Genomic DNA, 22131 nt, shown 5'->3' with positions numbered 1-22131 from the left:
ATGCAGTTATTTTGGATGGACAATTAATTTTTTTCCAGTAAGTTGTTGCCCTATAGCAGTGGCTTGGTATCAGGTGACAAATTTGAAACCAGTTCCTGGCACCCATGAAACCGTATGTTTACGGGTTTTGAGGAAAAGAAAGAGATAAGCCTCTAGAACTCAATTTTTTGATGAATATTGTTTCACTTAAAAATCTCACCATAACCTGAACTTTAATCACAACAATTATACACCTGAATATCAGAAAAAAGAGCTCAGTTTTAGGAAAATATCAGAGTCAGAATTTCTTTAGATTTATACATCAATGTATAAATGGTTGACTTAAAATTTCATTTAATAATTCTGTTGACGTTATTATTTTTCAATAGAAAACAAAATGCTGAAATAAGTTTATTTGTAAAAAGTAATTCTGGAAATTTCAAGGTAGATGAATTATCATAACAGAAAGCTATAATGGGATATTTATGAAGAATCATTTATTGCCTAAATTACCTTGCTTCAGGATAGGAAATAATTCCCAACAGATTCTTTTGCAAATCAAAGTGTCTTGAAAAGAAGAAAATAATTTGAGAACCTGTTCTCTTACTTTCTACTTTATCACTGTTGACTGTGTTTTCTGTATGAAAAAGTAATTTTGTTTTAAAAACATGTTTCACAAACTGGTTTTGTAATATCCTTTCTACTGAATGATTGTCGACATTACTACATTAAGAAAAATACTTTATATATATGTGTGTGTGTGTGTATGTATATTTATATTTATGCTGGTTTTTATGCTGGTATCCAAAGGGATATGCTTTGCCCAACTGAACCATCTGCTATTTTTCTTTGACCTCATCTATTAGGGAAATGAATTAGGTCTTATACATTTTAAGATAGTTTTGATGATATTTCTTTCTTGAAATGGTAAGTATAGTTTACAGATATATATATAGGTGTGGGTAGTGCAGGCACAGGTATATTGTTCCAGTTCAGATCATGTAGATTGGGTGTATATATATGTAATCACATAAGAAGGACACATTCAAATTCCCAGGCTGAACATTAAAGAACTGGGAGACATAAGGGTTCCATCTGCCTGTGCAGTAAGAGTTGATTCCATTCAGTGCTTTGAATTAGGAAGAATATTTTGGTGATGCTAGAAATGCATGATTCAAATTAAATCTAAAATTATAATTGTAGATCAGATATTTTCTTATACTTGGAAGTTTGTTTTTGCAGCTAAATTTGCTTTTCACTAATGCAGACTATAAAGCTAAATTTGTAGGTTATGTTTCTCTACAAACCAAAGGGGAAAAAATAGTAATTCATGCACACAGTTTTTTACTGTACAATGTGCCTTATCGGTAGGTGGTGAAACTTACATTTTTAAGGACAAGAGAATGGATTTCTACCAAATAACGTTGCTGGCAGAAGGATTGTTCCTGCTCCCATTTTTCCTATTTCAAAAATCATTTTTACTGCATTTTGAAAGTTTTTCACATTTTCCTTTATAGCTGTGCAGTGTGGTAATCCAGGAACAACTGCTAATGGAAAAGTACTTCGTATTGATGGAACTACATTCTCTAATTCAGTAATTTATTCATGCATGGAAGGATACATACTTTCTGGGTCATCTGTAAGACAATGCACTGCCAATGGAACATGGTCTGGATCCTTGCCAAACTGCACAAGTAAGACACATTTCTAAAGAATAGTCTTTGTTTTTCCTCTCCTCTGAAGTAATAAATAAAGTAAAATATAGAAGCCACATGCCAGTAAATTTTCAGGTTTTTCTTGCACTATTTCCTACATACTTTTATATGCTAAATACTTTTAAAAACATAATGCTATGCATTATGAATAATATGTTTTTTAAAGGCACAGTATAGTAAAATGTATAGACTGCTTTTTCAGTTTAAGGGAGTTGTTTGGTTACATGATCTACCTACTTTAATTCTTTACTAGTACATATATTCAATCATGTTTATGTTTTGTGATATGACATATCCAGACATTTTTACTTTAATCACTTTGCTTCATCTTGAAAAATTAGCAGTATAATATTCTCTTCTTCCAGAGGGTAGAAAATAAAAGCCTTGTAATGAACACTTGAGAATCCTTTTCATAGTGACTCCAAGGTTAAAACTGTTGTCCCATTTTCACATATCATCTTCTGTTTGGCCTTTTCATTAACCTTAGACTTCCTTTAGCTACCCAAGTAACAGAAGCTATTTCAGCACCTCTCACATTCATAATGAGCATTTTGCAACACTTTATTTTCAAGCCCATCTGTTCCTGCTTTATTACATGTCCTAGTTCATCTTTTAGTAGCAATTATGAAAATTTTACATTTATATGATGCATGAGACTGCCTATCATTTTGAAGAAACATATCCTCATCAGAGGTATAGCAAACTGCTTTTAAATTTTGAACACACTTACAGCAACCCACATAGAAGCCAAAAGCTAGATGATAAAACTTCTTGTGTTGTTTTTAAATTCATCCTTAATGGATTTTTGCAGTCATAAAGCCTGAGAGAAAGCCCAGTGGTTTTTTTTTATTATTTATTATTTTCCAAATTAGAATGAGAACCAGATTAATTGTATCAAAGATAAAGGTGGTTTGTTGTTGCGATAAGGAGTGATGCAGATTCCCCAGGCAGGTGCAAAGGAGAGTCACTTTATAGCAAAAACCTGGCCTTTTTAAGCAATTAGCTGGTTATCAGTTTACACAGTTTTAAGGCATAACAAACATAATTCAACCAACAACCATACACATACATATGTGAGCATGCAACAGTCATGCAGCATGTTTTTCTACTCCTAATTTATCTGTGTCTCTTTCCCACACTCCTTTTCTCCTTAGCTGAATTAACAGGCCTGAGTCATGATTTTACAAAGGCAACAAGGTTTTTTATAAGGTTTTACCTATATGCAGCAGTTTGTGATATCAACTGCATCTATATTTTTTTCTTGTATTTTAGAATAACATTTTACTGAAACACATGCCAAAACAGTCTTCTCAAGACACATTACTCAGGTAGAAAGATGAGATTTTAACTTGAAATATGTTGACAGAAGAAGTATCCTAGTAAAACAAAGAGAGGCAGATTCAGGATATACCACTCTTGTTTAGTCAAGGTGTTACCAAAATTTACAGCCAGTCCATACTTATTACAGCTCCTTCTTGCAGATCATTGAAAATGCTGGGGTTTAGAGCTGACACTGTAAGAAGAGAATAGCATAGATAATCTTATGCTCCTGTACAGGCTGGGAGCTCTGGGCAGTGTACCATCAAACACGACTGACCCATGAGCAATGTCATACAGACCTTGACCATAGCAAGTCATTATAGGATTTTCTTAGAAAGAAACAACACTATAATTTCTACAGTCAAACAGAAACAATGTTCTCAGGAGAGCTTCTTGTTGCACTGCTAAATAAAAAGCAGGGCCATGCAGCCAGCAAGGTGTAATCACTGAGTGGGGGCTGCCTGTAGCACCTCTGTTGCCTTGAGCTGGCTGAGGCTGTGCCCTGGACAAGAGATCTGTGTGGCACAGCACAGGTATGAAGACCACGCTGGATGTTGCAGCACAGGCCTGAGGCTCCCCAGGTTAACTCTGTTGTGACTCACTGGCTCGTCACTGGTTAGCATCACTGCAACAATTTAAGATATTTTTCCCTAGCATAGTGACTTAAGTGAAGGTGGTCCAACTGAAATGAAACAGAGATTAGAGGGAAAAAGGATAAAAGCATTAGCTTTATATTTTAATTCAGTCAAAACAATAGTATACCTGGAAACATGTTGAGGATGATCTTAGTAAAATTTGCACATTAAGTATAGTAAATGGAATATGTCAAATAATGAAAGTTAGAACATACAGAGTATTTGAAAATACTTGTGTAAATAAGAGAAACAGTTCTTTCTTTCCCAGCTCTATATTGTTTGAAAAGTGACCAAGAAAAATCTATGGCTTTTTAGTTTTTAAATAATTTGAAATTACTGTGTTACTAGGTAAACTCAAATAGGCTGATCTCCAGTTTTCTTTATCAGTACATTAGCCACCTTTACGCTAACTCAGATAACCCTGTGGTATGTCTTCTAGTCTCTTCTTTATCCATACAGTGATTGCATGGGACATTTTAAGATTTTATGTATGCTGTGTAATTAGTATCTGCTCCCTCTGTAATTAGTATCTGCTCAGACCATGATAGACTGTAGAGAAGGCATACTAAATATACCTTGGATTCTCAGGTCCCGAGTTATTAGGTGAAGGGAGCTGGACAGAATACACCACAAATATGTAGTCACGGATTTCTGTGATTTTGGAGACCAGGATCCAGACAGGATGCCATTCACATCAGCCATGCTTTGGCATTGAGTTAGAAGTGGCCAGGGCATGTACTCTGCCCAGGAAACTGCTTCTCACAGTTTTCCAGAAGAAATAGCAATGCTGTAGGGTGATTGTCAAGTTTACTATAAAATAAACCATAAAACACATGGGATGCTATATTTTGTATTAAGTAGATTTTCCCCTTTTTCTTCCTGAAAACAACCACTTTTTATCATCGCCACTAGTGTTCTCTAGATTTCTTACTCTAAAAACTGTTCCAGAAATTCATAGATCCAGTTGACCAGATCTGAGGGAAATTTATCTGTTTTAACACTGTTCTCAGATTACAATGACATAAAACTTTTATGAGTATTTTATGTCATTAGGAGATTAAATTATCTCCTGACACTAGAAGTCATAAGACATTTTGTGACCACTCCCACACATTAAAGTACTATAGACCTAGTTTTTTATGTAAGCCATAGCCCATGTTTGGGGGTCACCTGAATATTCTCAACTGTTTATGTACATAGCAACTATGTGAGCATTTATAAAGTGGGAGGCTTTTGCAGGCATATATTTCAAATTTTCCAGATTTTGTTTCCTTTCAGAATATACCCATAGAAAAGTAAACTAAATAATAGGCATCTACTTTTCTTAAAAATGAAACTGAATTGATAGGAAAATTTGAGCATATCAAAGGGTGGTAGTGGCATATGGGTTGTTTCTTGCCTTTTTTTTTCATTTTGTAATCTTGAAATTTTGTTGATCAAAATTGTACAGTCCTTTACTACTACTGTTGAACAAAAGTATGTATGTTCTCCAAATATAACTATTATATAGCTCCACAAATGTTTGGCAGCTAATTAAGATAGCATATCTTTATCTTCTCTCAGTGGAGATAAGGTTTATGATACTTTTTCCTTCTCCTTTTTTTCCCCAATCGATGCCTAGTTTTGTCATGTTTTTTTCCCTCACATAGAGATAAATCTCACTTAGATTTTAAAATATGTTCCTCAACTATTTACTTACAGTTATCAGTTGTGGAGATCCAGGAGTCCCAGCCAATGGCATGAGATATGGTGATGATTATGTTGTTGGACAAAATGTTACTTACATGTGCCAACCTGGTTACACAATGGAAGCAAATAGCTCCTTAATTCGCACTTGTACTAGCAATGGTACGTGGAGTGGAGTAATCCCAACATGCAAAGGTACAACATTTATTTTGCTTGTCAGCTATTTCTTCTATGACATTTCCCTACTCTGTTTATTGCAAATTGTTAATTTATTGTGTATTTCCACAGAAACCTAAATTTATTTTTAATATGAATACATCGAATTGATTTTTTTTTGGCTGGAGAAACAGTGACTTCATCTTTTGCTTCTTTTCCCTTTTATGTTCCTACAAGCACAGTATATTGAACCATTTTTTTATAGTTCTGTAGAATACTTTACCACTTTGCTGCTAAATGGAACTACCCCATATGAAATGATGGTTTAGATTTGTTAATTGCAGTTAGCATGTCATATGAAAATAACCATATATATGTCCCTGCTTTTACAAAAAGAACACTCAAACATGTAAAAGACACCTCTGGGAAAGATCTACATATATAAAAACTCTGTCAAAGGCAAATTAATCTGGCTTTTTCTATAATACTAAGAGATTTTCCTCATCCCTCCTTTATTAGATGGGCACATTTAAGCATCACCTTGCTACAAAAAGACTAAATCCTTCTTGCAAATTTCCCAATAAAGATTTTTCTGCTTCATGTTATTTTCTCTACTGTGAAAACTGAAAGGATTAATCTCAAGATATTCCTTTTTTTCTCTTCTTCAAATTGCATACCTGATTTTTCTGGGGTTTTTGTTTGTTGGGGGTTTTTTGTTGTTGTTGTTGGGTTTGGGGTTTTTTAATGTACCCTGTTAAAATTTTAACAGCAGAAAATCTGAATATTACTGGAAGATTAACTTATCTGTCTCATCAAAAATATTTTCTCTCAGAAACTCACTTTCTAAACCCTAAAACAACTTCTCTCTAGAGTAATTTTTCTCACTCGTCCTGATACTACATCTGTGGAAAATTAGCATTACCATTTGGTGTTTTCTTTCTGGGTTCACACTAAGTATGTCTGTTCTCTGTTATTTCAAAACTTAGCTACATTTGTACTTACTTTGTTCTTATCCATCTTCCTTCTGTTTCATTTTAAGGAAGAAAAGTAACATACCTGCTAAGTGGCAGTCTTTTTCCTCCCCTGAATTTATTTGTCAAACTAGACCAATTTAATTTCAAATCTCCACCATATTTGCAATTACTTTCCTTGCTGAACACAGTTCCCCCAATATCAAGTCCAGTTTAATTCTAATTCACCTTTGACAGCATCAATTTTTTATTTTCCTGACACATTCTTAAGGACATCAAACTTTGAAAACCTCTTGACATTTCACTTTTTTTTCCTATTTGCGTTGTGCTCATAGGTAGTCTCAGTCTCAACTGAAAAATGATTTTAAGAACAGAAGAATGGCCACAGTGGTCTTATTGACCAAGTCTCCAAGTCTCCAAGAGTGGCTGTAAGTCAACAGCTAGAAGATCATAAGACAGAACAAGTATTCATGATAAAGTCTCTCAGCCTCAAATTCTTAGGGCCTACAGGACACCTAACTGGGACAAGGAGATCTAACTCTGATTTGATTCAAACAGAATTATACAAAGAAAGAATTTTACTGCCAATTATCTTTGAGTTTTTGAGTCTTTCTGGTTTTGGGTCATACATATTTAATGCTTGTCTAAATGCTAAATAATAATCCTATGAAGAATCTCTAGTCTTCTCAGAATCTCTAGTGTTCTCAGAATTTCATTCTACTTTATGTTGGTTTGTGTATGTACACTAGATAACTTAATAGTGTAATTAAAATAATATATAATTTGCAGTAATGTAAAATGCATAACAAGTAGTTTTTACTGTCAGAATGGAGTGCCAGGGTCCTTTGGTACTATTTAGTTAAAATAATTGGAAAATGAACTGGGCCAGATATGGATGCATAATTGTCACTGTGCCATTGAAAGGGAAGATACAAATACTGCTCTGCTATGCCTAGTTGGAAAAGGATGCATGCTCATCTGCAACTAAATATTCAGATATTCTAACTGTGTTTTTTGCAGACTTGTGTTTGTAATAGACTTGTAGTTCTTAAACTGAGAATGTTGTGGTATATATTTATGCCTAACTCTCTGACCAAAATCAAGAGGCATTCTGCCTTGTTGCTGGGTGTTGTTTTGTTTTGTTTTTCTTACCCTTAAATTCTGATGTTACATCTATTTTCTTCTACTTCTTCTCTACTTCCCCAATTATTCACCAATATTTCCTCCCTTATTAGTCAGCTCAGAGGTTAAAATATACAGACCTTTGACTATTTGTGAAGCTCTTGGAGAATGAGGACAGAATTCTGCTGCTTAGAGTACTTTTTTTGAATTACTTTTATTAAAACACCACAAAAGTGTGGCAAAAGCTATCATGTTCTTTTCTGGGACAAAACCAAGGCCCCAAAATCTAGATTGTGTTTATTGACTGGCAAAGGGTTATTTGATACTAGTATCCTGAAACAGCCATGAATGGTGCTGCAAAGTATCTTTATGGTACAAAATTGAGATTCTCTCACTGAAGAGAATAATAAGGATGGAGAGATGGTACATAGCGAACCTTCTGCAGGTTGCATTCAAATACACATTACTCATCATCTAGTGCCTCTGAATTGTTTTAAGCCTGCAAGATAACAGCTGTTCTAAACATAAGTTTAAAGGTTATGGGGGCAACATTTAACTTCTTCCATTGTTGTGACCTGTGTGTTCTCTGATCAATTTTTAAACGCATCTTCTCATTTATCCCAACTGGCTTTACCAGATTAAATTGTATTAGTTTTATTTGCTTTCATTCTCTTTTGCTAGCACAGTTTCTCCAAACTTTTCTCTATTTTGCCCTTTTGTCTAACACATTCATTCTATCAACTTGGCCTAAATTTCACCCTTTCTATATTTGGTTCAGGTTTTCTTTCATTTAGTTTCTGTAATACCTTTCCCCCTTAAGCTTTCAATTAGCAATTTTCTGTTACTACACTACTATCCAGTGAATAACACTTTTATCTTCATCACAACAGTTGTATCTCTCTACTTCTACTGCCTTCCTGTACTGTTTTTCAGTCCTCTTGCCCACAGCTGAAAAGAAGATGTTTCTATTTTTTTCTTAGGAGGCCTGGTGATTAAAAAATATACTGAAATACTTCTTCTTGACCTTCTTAGGTGTAGCAACACTAACAGTTTCAAGGAGTTGCAAATCCTTATGTTTTCTCACTCTTGCTAGAAACTAGATGCTTTTTGGTGATGAACTACTCATAAAGCAAATAGTAACCAAACTGTGGTACTTAGAAACAGGCTTTCAAGTAATATTTTAGAATAGTTGTCCTGGAATTTCATCCCTATTCATTAACATCTAGCAAATGCCTAAGCTGGTCAACAGGAAGAAAATATTTGATTATTGCCACACTAATAAAATATAATTGTACTCTATGTTGTCTTAACAGACAAAAAACATTGTAGTAGATTACCAGACATATCTTAAATGTTGTACACGTCATAGTTTCCATACTGATTTTTAGGTAGTCTTCCTGTTTGGTTTGATGCAGCATCCTGGTTTATTTAAGACACTTCATCAGTCATCCACTGCCTCCTAAATGAAGGAAACCAAAAGTACTAACTTCAGGAAATGTGGCAAGAATACAGTGAGAAAGATAGTATGTCCTGACTGTATTGTCCTCTAAAAAAGGTGAAATTAGCCCATATGGTTCTTCTAGTAACTGTGTACACCGGGGATATTTACAGCAGCTGGGCCTAATTATTTTGAAATTATTGCAGCTGTTACCTGCCCAACTCCTCCGCAGATCTCTAACGGAAGGTTGGAAGGAACAAACTTGGACTGGGGATTTAGCATTAGCTATGTCTGCTCTCCAGGATATGAACTCTCTTTTCCTGCTGTTTTGACTTGCGTTGGGAATGGAACATGGAGCGGTGAAGTACCTCAGTGCTTACGTATGTATTCACATTATAGTCTGTATTTTGCTGTTCAGCTATAATTGCTTTTTGCTCTAAAGTTTTGCCCCTCCCTTCCCCAGTGGTTCAATTAATTTCAAACTGGGGACAATTACAATCCTTCTAAAAATTTCTAAAATTTTCTAAAATTTTAATGTTAGTAGTACATTGAGAAGGTCATGGGAATATCTGTAAACCCTATGTCAGCATATAGGAGCCCTTAGACACAAACACACACACAAAAAAAAATTACAGGCAATATGTATAACATAATCCAAGGCAATTCAAGATTAAAAGGTGCTGTCTTGTTTTCAGATCCGGACGCATATGCGATAAGGTAACTTTCATTATAATCTCTTTTATTTCCTCATTACTCATCCTTCCTCCCTGTGATGTCACAGAGGAGTTTTTCTGGCTGTAATGCTGACTAGGCTCTGGGTGATTCTGTGACAATTATCTAATTTTCACCCTGCAGTAAATTAACATATAATTTTATGCAGTAAATTTTATTAATCTTAAAGTTATAAATAACATTGATGGATTTTTATATTGCTACAATTTTCATTACAATATCCAATCCCATTCTTTTTTTTTTTTTTTTTTTTAAGTGATTGTGATTCTTCTGAGGGATATTCAGTTGATTGAACTGAAGAAAGAGGTTTTGTAGTTATTTGTAGAATAATTATACCACTCTGTAATGGTCTTCAAAAAGGAGTCTGACTGGAAGAGGATAATATATTCATGGCTTTACAGTCTCTGAAATTTAATTTGAACTTGCCAAGTAGCTGTGCTTGCCAGGTAGCTTGCTAAATGTTGCAAAATGCACTTCTCTGTTCTTTCACTATTTTTTTCATCTCTCCCTGTCAAAAATGTTCTCTATTTTGGCTATATCCCAGTACCATGAAAACATATCATATAGATCATCTTTTCTTTTCTTTTTTTCCCCAATTATATTCTCATATCATCAACAACAGTTTTTGACTGCTGCTGAAACTCTGTGTGCCAGAGGTGGAACATGATGAAGGGCATTGTTTCTGGCAGAAAAAGAACAAGACCACTTTTTGTTGCTTAAATTCTCTATGTAGAGCTTTTCTAGAGTCCACTATACTGTGAACATCTGAGACTATGAAAAATTATTTTCATTATTTGTTCTTGATTGAAATATGGAGTCCTTCATTCATTTTTGGATACCACAAGCTATTTATGATTTTTAAAGTTGGAATACTCAATACTGCAATATACTCTGAAAAAGTGGGCTCTACCTTTAAAATTTTTAAATGGTATATTTAGCATGGAATGCAGCTGCCTGGGAATTAAAGGCTATTTCATGCAGATTACATTATCTGAATGTTGTTGATGTGCAATGGTTACCCATTGGCTTGCAAGAGAAAACAATTGGCAGCTAGTGCTTGTTGAAGAGTTTAAACTAGTTGCCATCTGGCAGAAATGAGAGAGAGCTGTTGAAAGTCATTCTCAATGAGCATCTTTAAGCACTTTTTGACATCAGAAATTTAGTTCCCAGCTTGGTTCCATAGAGCCTTTAGCTGAAGATATGAAAGGTATAGTTATGACATAGAATAATTATTCAAAATGGATTATGACCCTGTCCTTGGGTGAGTATTTGTCATCTATGACCCAGTAAATTTGTTTGCTTAATTACTCATGCAGTAATTTCAGTACAGGACTGCTGGTTTTATAAGCTTGGCAATAGATGGCAAAAATATAGACCTACGCCAGAAAATGCCTAACTGCAGATATAACTTAGAATAATAGAATTATCATAGAATATAATGAATTGGAAGAGACCCATAAAGATAATAGAAGTCCAGCTGCTGGCCCAGCACAGAACAACCCAAAGAGTTCTTTTTTTACTCCTGTACCTGAGAGCATTGTCCAAATGTTTCCCAAACCCTGTCAGGCTTGGTGCTGTGACCACTTCCCTGGGGAGCCTGTTCTACTGCCCAACTCCCTTGATACACAACCGAAACCTCCCTGACACATCTGCTTATCATTCCCTTGGGTCCTGTCACTGGTTACCACAGAGAAGACATCAGTGTCTGTCACTTTGCTTCACCTCATGAAGAAGCTGTAGGCCACAATGAGGTCTTGCCACAGTCCCTTCTCCTCTGGGCTGAACAAATCAAGTGACCTCAGACACTCCTCATGCAGCTTCCTCTCAAGGCCCTTCACTGTCTTTGTTGCCCTGCTTTGGATGCTTTTGGATCCTTCTTATATTGTGCCACCCAAAACTGCACACAATATTCAAGGTGCAGAGCAGAGCAGGACAATCCCTCCCTTGCCAGGCTGGCGATGCTGTGCCTAATGCCCCCCAGGACACAATTAGGCCTCCTGGCTGCTCACTCATATTCAACTTGCCTCCCACCAGGACCTCCAAGTCCCTTTCTGCAGTGCTGCTTTCCAGCAGCATTTTCCCATTCTGGATGTACATCCAGGGTTGTCCCATCCCAGGCACAGAATCATAACTTGCTGTTGTTAAACTTCATACGGTTGGTGATTGCCCAGTCCTCTGATCTGTCTGGGTCTTTATGCAGGGCACAGATGCCTTCAGGTGAGTCAACAGGTTCTCCCAATTTAGTGTCATTAGCATACTTACTTAGTATACCTTTGAGTCCAGGTGTTTTAGGAATCTTCTGGACCTGTTTGTACTAGCTGTGTGGTATTCACAGTTAGCATCTGGCAAGCTGAAGTCCCCTAAAAGACAACAGAAGTTGATTTAGAGGTCTCCCTTAGTTCACTGAAGAATTAATTTGCCAGTGTCGACATCCTGACTGTGTGTCCTATAGTAGACTCCCATAATAACATCCTCTTTGTTTGTGTGTCCCTTACTCCTTACCAAAGGCTCTTAACATGCCATATTGTCCTGGGTTTGGCCAGGACAGGGTTAATTTTTTTGCAGTAGCTGGGAGGGGGCAGGGCTAAGTCCCAGATGTTATTCTATAACTCCTTACATCACTACCAGGGGTGGGAGAAAGGATTCTTGCTTCTGAGGAGAAAGGCTTCCTTCCAGTCAGAAAAACATGACTCTGCTCAGGTCCAGTTGGGCGCCATGGTAAATATTTTGCATGTTAATCACCCTCTCTTTTGTACAGTTTTGTTATTAATATTGTTGCTGTTAGTTTGTTTTCTTATCTCATTGCTGTTTCCAGTAAATTGTTCTTATCTCTGCCCTTTGTGTCTGCAATTCTCAACCCCAGCCCCACACAGTGGGAAGGGGGAGGGGAAAACCTCGGAGAGTGAAAGAGAGCAGCAGGGTGCTTTTGGGGAACCTCGGTGGGGGCCCCTGAATTGGGCAGTGCCATTCCTAAACCAGGACACATAACCAACAGCAAGGTCTGCCACCCCTCCCCACTGCCTCATCCCCTACCTCACTTGGCCTGCCTGTCCCTCCTGAGGAGTGTGTAACCCTCCATACTGGCACACCAGTCACAGGACTTTTGTTTAGTCCAAGGATGTCATATTTCATGGGCTGAGTCAAGGCTTCTCGCTCCTCCTGGAGAAGACTGAAGGATCTCGCATGCTATCTATTGCATATCACAGATAAACCTGGTTTTTGTCCCTTTCTCTCATCCAGTGTAGTTTAAAACTCTACTGGTCAGCCCTTTGAATTCCTGCACAAAAATCCTTTTTCTTTTCTGAGAAGAGACAGTCTTCTGATTGCCATTAAATAGCAGCAGATCTGGTGTTGTATAGACCATAATATGATCAAAAAACCCAAAGTTCCTCTAATGACACCATCCTCAGAGCCATCTGTTGATCTGCTGGGTCTGCCTGCTCCTTTCAGTATTCTTCCCTGGTACTGAAAAGATTGAAGAAAGCACTAGATGTCCTCCTGATCCTTCAAACAATTGCTCTAAGGCCTTGAAATCTCTTTTGATTACCCTTGGACTTCTCTTTGCTACCTCATTGCTGTGGACATAAAGAACAGCAGATAATAATCAGAGGGTTGTACCAGACTAGACAGTTTTCTCGTAATGTCTCCTACCCAGGCCCCAAGGAGGCAGCAGGCTTTCCTATGGGTAAAGTCCAGTTGGCAGTTTGGGTCCTCGGTTTCCCTCAGAAGTTATTCACCTATGAAAACTACCATTTTTTATTTGACAGAAGTGGTGATGATGCAGGGGGTAGTGAATCAGAAAATTCAAAATCAGAATCAAAAAATAGTGAATCAAAAAAATCAGAAAAAAAAAAACCCTTCATCTGCATCTTAACTTGTCAGTCCATCCAGTTCCAGGGCCTCATACCTGTTGTATAAGGGCACCTGGGAAGATGAGGCAGGCTGGGAAGGGATTTGCCTGTCCCCTCAAGTAGTAACCTACTTCTATTTCCCCTCATCTCTTAGATCCGCTCCTTCTTCCTGGTGGTGAGAGTGTAGGGGATCCTTTGTTTCTTGTGTCATAGTCTAGGTTGTATACTATATCCATCTCAGGAATGGTAGAATATAATGCCACCAGTCAATCTCCTTGTCTGATGCTCCTCAGCCTGAATTCTTCCTCAGGAAGCGCAGTCACCAGGCTGAGCATCTCCTCTACCTGGGCACATCTCCAACAGGTGTGCTCACTGCTGCCATCAGACATTGACAAGAAATGTGCTGTTAATCAGTTAAATTTCTTCTAGGAATGAAACTAACCTCAGTCTCAGTGCCAGAACTCCATGGTCCCACTCTATTAAAGGCTCTCAGAGTTCTTAGGAAAATATTTCCATTCAGAGTGGAAACACTCATAGAGCTTTCAGTTCACTGCAACTTTAGTTTATTCTGTAGTCACCTGCTCTAGTATCAGAGGAAAACTGCTGTGTTTTGCCATGATGCCTGGTTTCCACATTTATTGATATAAGAGGCAGGTATTCAGTATTCAATGACTAGGTCAACTTGACTGACACCTAAGTGGTGGAGTTTACTTAGCTTTAGAAAAAATGAATAAATTTACCAAAAACTCATTTTTGAATGCGAGAATTGTTTTTCCCTTCAGGGTTGTTGTTACTTTGTCGGTGCAAAGAACCGTTAGGAGACAATTTCAAGCCTCTGTGTTAAAAAATTGTAAGCGTTTCATGTATTCTCAAATTAAGATGCAGAATTTTCTAGTGAATGCATAACAACCATGATCTGTCATTCACAAAAAAAAGTACACTGTGTGTACACTATGTGACACTATCCCCAACCCATAGATCTTTTCTGGAGTTGGCCCACAATTTTGCACAGTCCCCTGCCACCTAAAGCGGCAAAATTGTATACATTTCTGATATGTTACAGATTAAGCCCTTTTTCTTAACCAGTGTGGATGTGCATGGATTTCCCATACAGTCAGTGTCTGTAGAAAGAAGCAGAGGGCAGGAGCATTTCATGTGAGCAGGTCCTTTGGAAAGCTTAAAACATGGGTGACAAGGATAGAAACATTACAAATGCGTTTTGAAGTTGTTGTTTGAGAGACGTAATTTAAATTATGTTTGTAGATGAGAAAGATGGAGCACAAAATTCCACTGTTTGTACAGCATGTCTATTTAGAAACATATTATTGAACACGTATGGGTTAGGGGGTTTTATTATTATTGCTATTACTGTGTTTTCTGTCTGATATGAAATTAGGTTACACAGTATTGGAATTCATGGTGTGTCAAGGGATAATATAGTCTGATGACACAGGATTTGCCACAGCTGATTTAATTTCCTGGGTCAATTATTCAAAATCCAACTTCTGACGATATTCAGTACTTTATGCTGCAGAAAGCGGCCAGTAAATTTGCCAGCAGTGCATTTACTCAGTTATGACATGCTATAGACATAAGGAATCTTCAGGTGATAGGAATAAGGTAAAAATATCAATTTAAGAACAGATTTTTATCAGGGAAATTTATCCAGTATAATAACAGTTCATTAGTATTTGACTTTTAGATTGCTACAGAAGTTTCTTTATTAATTTTTTTTTGGTGTTTCTTTATTGTTAACTGTTCTAAATTTCAAGTATTGTACTTCCATACATACAAAATCTTACCTTTCAGTGAAGGATGTGGAAGCATGACTTTATGATTCCTAAAATCTATCTGATAAATCATTTAATCATACAAAAATGTTGAGCACTGGGTAGGTGGCAAGAAAGCAAGAGAGGAGGGAAGATTGACATGAAAGTTTGATACACTCTTTGATTGTTCTCTAAAGATTTGCAGATTGATGAGGTTTCGGTCATGGGTGAATTGTAGATATTTGGACTTTAATAAAATAAGTTGTCAACTTGATTTATTAAGTGTCATGTACTGACCAAGCACAATGTAGTCATTTTGAACAACTATCAGAACTACTGCAATCTGGCAGACTAAATATTATATATCTAGTCTCTCTGAATTCCTATTAAATGTTTCCATATTTGATCTGTGTTTAATAAAATAAATACAAAATTCGGAGTAATTTCTTCACGTGATTCAGTTAAGTGTTATTTTAATTTTTTTAAATAAATTACACATTCCATTTCTATCATGTCTTTTTTTACAGCAAAGTTTTGTGGTGACCCTGGAGTACCTGCTCAAGGGAAAAGAGAAGGCAAAAGCTTCATCTATCAGTCAGAAGTCTCTTTCAGCTGCAATCCTCCTTTAATTTTGGTTGGCTCTAGCACAAGGATTTGCCAAGCAGATGGAACATGGAGTGGTTCTTCTCCTCGATGTATAGGTATGATTATGCCCATGCACTAAAATTTCTTGAAATGCTTATTATTCCTCTTCTTGCTAAGTCAACCTAGGGTATTTCAGTTATTTTGAATTATCTTGGTGTTATTCTATACTCTCTTAAGGATCAAATCACTTTATTTTTGTCTTTGTGATTGGCTTATTGCATGTTGCTGAACAAGCCTTATTTTGTCATACATTCATGTATGTAATTAAAATACTGTAATTTGTTTTGTCTTTAATATATTGCAATTTTTTTTAGAACCTACTCGCACAGCATGTGAAAATCCAGGAGTCCCAAGGCATGGGTCACAAAACAACACATTTGGCTATCAGGTAGAGTATACTATTTTTTAAATTAACTTGCATATTTAAATGTTTTTATACTACCTCAAAGTCTAGAAACACCTGATTAGAGGTTCAGAGACTGCTTCTGTAAGAGTTGTTTGTTGATGTGTTGATGTGTTTCCTTATTTCTGGATGTTGGATTACACTAACCCTGTGTCCCTATCAACAATGCACTACATGAAAAACCTTGTGATCAAGTTCTGCTTGATTTCACCTTGAAGAATTTTAATATCTCCCACCAATATATAAGTTCTCCCTACAATTTATTAAATAGGCTTTTTCTGCTTAAAAATGTGTATACTGTGTGCCAAACTGCTAGTGTAGACATACTCTAAAAAGCAGGATTTTTTTTTCCTGAGAGAAATTCTGTTTGGAACCACAAATAGACTACAGAGTCACAGACCTGTTAGGAGAACTTCTAGTCCACTCCCCCTTCTCAAAGCTGGGTCAGTTAAAACAGGTTTATGAGGGCTGCGTCCAGGTGGTTTTGAATATTTGCAGGGATGGAGACTCAACATTGTCTCTGAGCATCCTGTTCCAAATGGATCACCCTTACATTGAAAATTAACACTTTTTTCTTAGTTTTAAAGAGAATTTCCTATGTTTCAATTTATACCTATTTCTTCTTGTCCTGTCACTGGGCACCACTGAAGAAAAGTCTGTTTCCATTGCTTGTCCTGCCCCTGGGGGTTTTTTTGCAGGCTGGATAACCCCAAGTCTTTCAGCTTCTGCTTGTATTCCAGATGCTATAGTCCCTTATCACTTTTGTGGCCCATCACTGGATGGGCCACAAAAGTATATATAGAGTATGTAGTGTATAGACAATATAGTATTGTCCTCATCTCTCTTGCACTGGTGAGCCCAGCACTCACTTGTGACTCTCTGGGGCTGAGCAGAGGGGAAGAAGCACCTCCCTTGACCATTTTTCCATGTTCTGCCTGATGCCTCCCAGGAGACTGTTGGCCACATTTTATACAAAGCTATGTTGTGGCAAACAGTGCTTGCATATGTTTCTGCTGGAAAAAGAATCATGAAACTGAAAATTATTTTGAACTGCTGATTTTCTGATTCACACAAAACAGTGATGTCAGTGAGATGTTTTCATGAGTGAATGGTTTAGGGATGCAAAAATGCACTTTATAATTTGCTAGGAATCTTGTAAACAAAGAGAGAGCCTAATCTATCTATCCTGTGACATCTGTGTTTGGTGTCAGGGCTGAAAGCTCCAGGCACATGAAAAGGAATGAACAGAAGAGTACCTAGCAGGTCCACAATTGCATGAGGTCATTGTCTAGTAGCAGAATAAAAACTGCAGTTTGCTGGAAATGAAGGAAAGGGTTGAGTGAAACTTGAACAAATGTACAAAATGAAATTAGTTTTTAAAAGCGAATTGTAGCTAAAGACTTTTCTAGTTCATGGCCAAAAATTTCTTTGGTTTATCCTTTTGATGGCCTTTATGCAGTACTACTCAGTCTTAGTTTTAGCAATATTTGGGTTTTCAGATTGTGCTAGATCACAATCATATGCAAGTGAAAATTGTCTCAGTTTTCTCTAGGAACTGAACGTGCTGCTTTGTGCCAAGATAGGATATGCAGGGGCAGTCCTTAGCCTAATTTTGTTTGGTTATAATACAATATTATGCTAGAGGGCAACTCTTTATTCAACTATGTAACAAATGAATAATTTATTAAGTATTTTCTATAATTTTATTGTCACAGTTTCACATATTAATGAGGTTTCATTGAAGAAGCTAATGCAGTCTTTCTCATTTGTACTGTAGTTTTGAGTAACACGTCACTCACAGCTAGCATTAGAACTGTCAAAATATCAAGCAAAATGTCAATTGACAAATCATTTGTAAAATAAGCGTAACTGCTGGCAGAGTTTACAACCTTGTAAATTCTAAAAAAACCCCAAATTGTAAACAGTTAGAAGGTTAGTGCCCAGTATATTTAAGATGTATGTGCTACAGTCTCTTTACCTAGCCAGCAACTTATTCTTACATTCACACAGTGAGTTTGATTTTATGTAGTAACTAAATTTGCAGTTTCTGGTTACTCTGATTGCTTAGTTAATACATAACAGTGTAGAAGTATCAGTCACACAGATGAAGCTGAGCTTAGTTCTTGATTGGGTGGAAACAATAGTGAAAATGATTGGTTCTAGACAAGTTATTGTCTGTAGATCCTGGAAAGAAATATTGCATTGTCTTATATTGTATAATGTTATGACTTCTTTAAACGACAAAAAATATTGTAAATGAATTTATATTATGCTATAATTAACTTCCGGTGTGAATGGGATTACAGTGATTTTTGCTTTTATCCATAGCAGGAAGGTAAGGAATGATTCTGAATTGTTCCAAAATACTGGTGTGGGTTTTTTGTTTTGGTTTGGTTGTTTTTTTGTTTGTTTTGCTTTATCTCTCCTAAATACTTAATATTTAAACTAATATTAATAAGGTAACTTAATTGACTTAATTGCCAAGGTTTAAATTTATTTCTCTGTCTCATAAAAAAATATCAAGCCATAGCCTTACACTAGAATTCAAGTCTTCATATGTGGAATCCTGTTTTAAGTGCTTTTCAACAAATGGCACTACCTCTTCTCTGACAAAAATCACTGACTGACACTTGCTTTTCACAATACTGATGTCAAGTTATGAACTTCCACAGCACTGTTGTTTTCATCCTGTTTTTTCCCCTGCTCTTGATTATCTGTTTTGCTATCTCATTGATTGCACTGAAAGTTCAGGCAAACACAAGATAATTCGAGGCTTGACAGAAAGGTGTATCTAAACCTAACATCCTGGAACCTACACTAACAAAAGCACAAATATCACCACCTCACATTTGAATGATGCTTCAACTATTAAATAAGAGCTTTGAAGAAAAAGAGGCAACAGAATTTTGCATCGATTTTTTTGTACAGTATTGAATTCTTCAATCAGAAGCTGATCAGTTTCTTATGTGTTCAAATAACATCAAAATACCATTTTAGGGCTACTTGGATATCTGGCATGGAATGGAAATGAGTAGCATCACATTCTTTAATTGTTATGAATACATACTTCTAGGATGTTTACCTTTCATCTGAGCATTTTTTATTTGAGAGATCTACCTTAGCAGTGTGTTACAATGGAGAAAAAATAACTTTAAAACTTAGTGAATACTGACTTCATCTGTAATCTGGAAAATAAATCTCTCCTTGAAAAGAAACTGTGGGGTTTGAAATACTTCTTCAGCTATATTGCTAGAAACATAGAAGAGTGCTTTATAGCACTTTCACCATAAACTGTTGTAACACAAGGTACTACTGAATTGAAGAAACAATTTAGAACTGCTTAGACCAGTCAGTCATATATACAAGATTTATTACTTCTCATACTTTTTCCAACTTTTTTTTGGTAGAAATTCAGCTATTTTCCCTCATATTGAGGCATAAATTGAGCCAAAGAGCAGTCTGAACTTAAAAAGGAAAATAGACAGAATGCAGTAGTGGTAGCCTTCTGCTAGCTCTTAGATTCTGTTTTATGAAATTCCATATGAAACTTGATCTGCAGATGTTGAGCAGCCTTGCAAATAATCTCCTGTGAATGTAATGCTGATATAAACTTCAATGTTGATTGAATTGTAGGATGAAATTCCAAGAGAAGTGCTATACTACCACAATATAGCTGTCTCCATTAGCACAGCTGGCACGATCACTGCATCCATGAAAATGTAATTTTTATCAGACACCATGTATTTTCCTGGTTCCTACTGCTTCTCATGGTCATGAGGTCTCTGGTGTCAGTGTGTTAGTGTCACAATCTGGAGTGCTTCACTGGCACAAATGTGATTTTTCTTTTTTTTTTTTTTTTTTTAGTCTCTGTCATTCGTGTTTCACCTGGGCTTATTTGTAATGTTTCTGACACACTTTTACACCACTCACACCACAGTTCCACACCATACACATTATATTTCTATCTATACTATAAGGTACATTTCACCTGTATTAGATAGTTGTTCTTTTTTACCTCTGAAACCTGATTCTGTCCAGGCCGGTATGTCTTTAAGGGTGAGTTGTTCACAGCAACAGGATCTCCAGTGCTCAGACTTTGTTGCATCTTTTATCATAGTCACACTGTAGTCTTCTTCACAGCAACCTGTTGGCTGCGTTTCTCAAGGGCTTTGCAGTCGTTCCAGCACCAGGCCTATATTTCTCTGTACCACATCACATTAATGAGAAATAGCTCATTCTGCACATAGTAGATTCTTTTTTTACTGCTGTGGATATAAAGCTGTGATTGTACCATATAAAGACAAAGAAAGGCATAAAAACTGGTCATAGCTACTTGATCACAGAAAATTTAAATTTTACAGCTAAATCAAGTTTAGAAACGAAACAAAACAAAACTAAAACTAACACAAAATTCCAGGCAGCTCAAGACTCTTTCAGACAGAGGAAGCCCGTCAAGCTGCTGTCCAGCAGTCTCGCAAACTCAAACCCCTGTTACAAGGGCAATAATGTATTACTGGGCTACCAAACTACAGATATAGTGAAGAGTTAATGATGTATGTTTTCATTCACTTAAAATATGATGCTAAAAGTTAGTGAAGAGAAATAACTGACATTCCCTTAGCTTCTTAGTTCTTTGGCACGAATTTCTGGGGATAGAGAAGTTTATTAGAGTATCTTCATGTTCTTTGGTAAACTGAAATCTAGAGAAAAAAACTGATTGTACAGTAACTCATGAGAGTTAGAAGTATCTTCTGTTTCTATAAGGAATATAAGAAATAACAAGGATAATAACTTACTATTATTGTTTTAATAATTATTATACATTATTATAATCTTATTTGGTGAAAAAATTATCTAGAGTACTTTATAAATGGATGCAGATTGGTATTTATGCATTTTCTTCTCAGATTGCTATTTCTCCTTTTAGAGAATAACAAATATATGGTCTTTGGGTTTTAGCCAAAAAAACCAAAAAAGTTATTGATGTTACTTTTGGGAATATCCAAACTATAACTGACACTATAGAAAACCAGCTATGGAACAGACATGATCAAGCACTATACAAGGAATTTTTTTTTTTTTTTATTGGATACAAACACTGTTGCCCAGAGTAATAATGCTTCTACTTGAGCTGTAGAACAAAAATTAGAACAAATCAGAACATCTCAGGACTGGGAATTTTTAGAGCATAGAATCCTGTATTGTAGCGCCACCTGGTGCCTCTGACACGAGTATTGCAAAGTAGACCAAGAAACTTAAAAAAAATTACTTCTATTTGTTCAGTAATTACTATACATATCCTATATAATTAATAAATATAATATATGGATTATTGCATATTGATTTTAATTTTTTTCATTTATTCATTACCTTGAACAGCATGGCAGCACCTATTAAACATCTTCCTCTCTTGGGCAACTGTTGCATTTTTAATGCTGCTTTGGGGCTTACATATAAAATAAAGGTTGTGTTTCTGGTAAAATCATAAAATAATCGAATGGTTTAGGTTGGAAGTCACCTTCAAGATAATCTAGTTTCAGTCCCCTGCCATGGATAGGGACACCTTCTAGTAGACCAGGTTGGTTAGAGCCCCATCCAGCCTCGCCATGGACACAGCCAGGTATGGGGCATCAACAGCTTCTCTGGGCAACTTGTACTAGTCTCTCACCACCGTCACAACAAAGAACTTCCTCCTAGTATCTAATCTAA

At 36.3% G+C, this 22131-nt stretch overlaps 1 protein-coding gene across 6 annotated transcripts in view; it reads left to right on the top strand.

Moving 5' to 3' along the window:
• Positions 1-22131, top strand: part of CSMD3 (CUB and Sushi multiple domains 3) — a 612506-nt gene that overhangs the window by 569395 nt on the left and 20980 nt on the right. For all 6 annotated transcript variants that reach the window (XM_048286482.1, XM_048286481.1, XM_048286480.1 and 3 more), the window contains 5 exons: positions 1497-1673; positions 5351-5530; positions 9229-9402; positions 15902-16075; positions 16334-16407. In XM_048286482.1, the coding sequence (XP_048142439.1) occupies positions 1497-1673; positions 5351-5530; positions 9229-9402; positions 15902-16075; positions 16334-16407 (779 nt within the window). The remainder of the gene's footprint in view (positions 1-1496; positions 1674-5350; positions 5531-9228; positions 9403-15901; positions 16076-16333; positions 16408-22131) is intronic.

Source organism: Corvus hawaiiensis, chromosome 26, assembly GCF_020740725.1.
Source record: "Corvus hawaiiensis isolate bCorHaw1 chromosome 26, bCorHaw1.pri.cur, whole genome shotgun sequence".
Lineage (NCBI taxonomy): Eukaryota > Metazoa > Chordata > Aves > Passeriformes > Corvidae > Corvus > Corvus hawaiiensis.
Note: the sequence above shows the minus strand (reverse complement) of the source record. Positions and strands in the feature narration are given on the sequence as shown.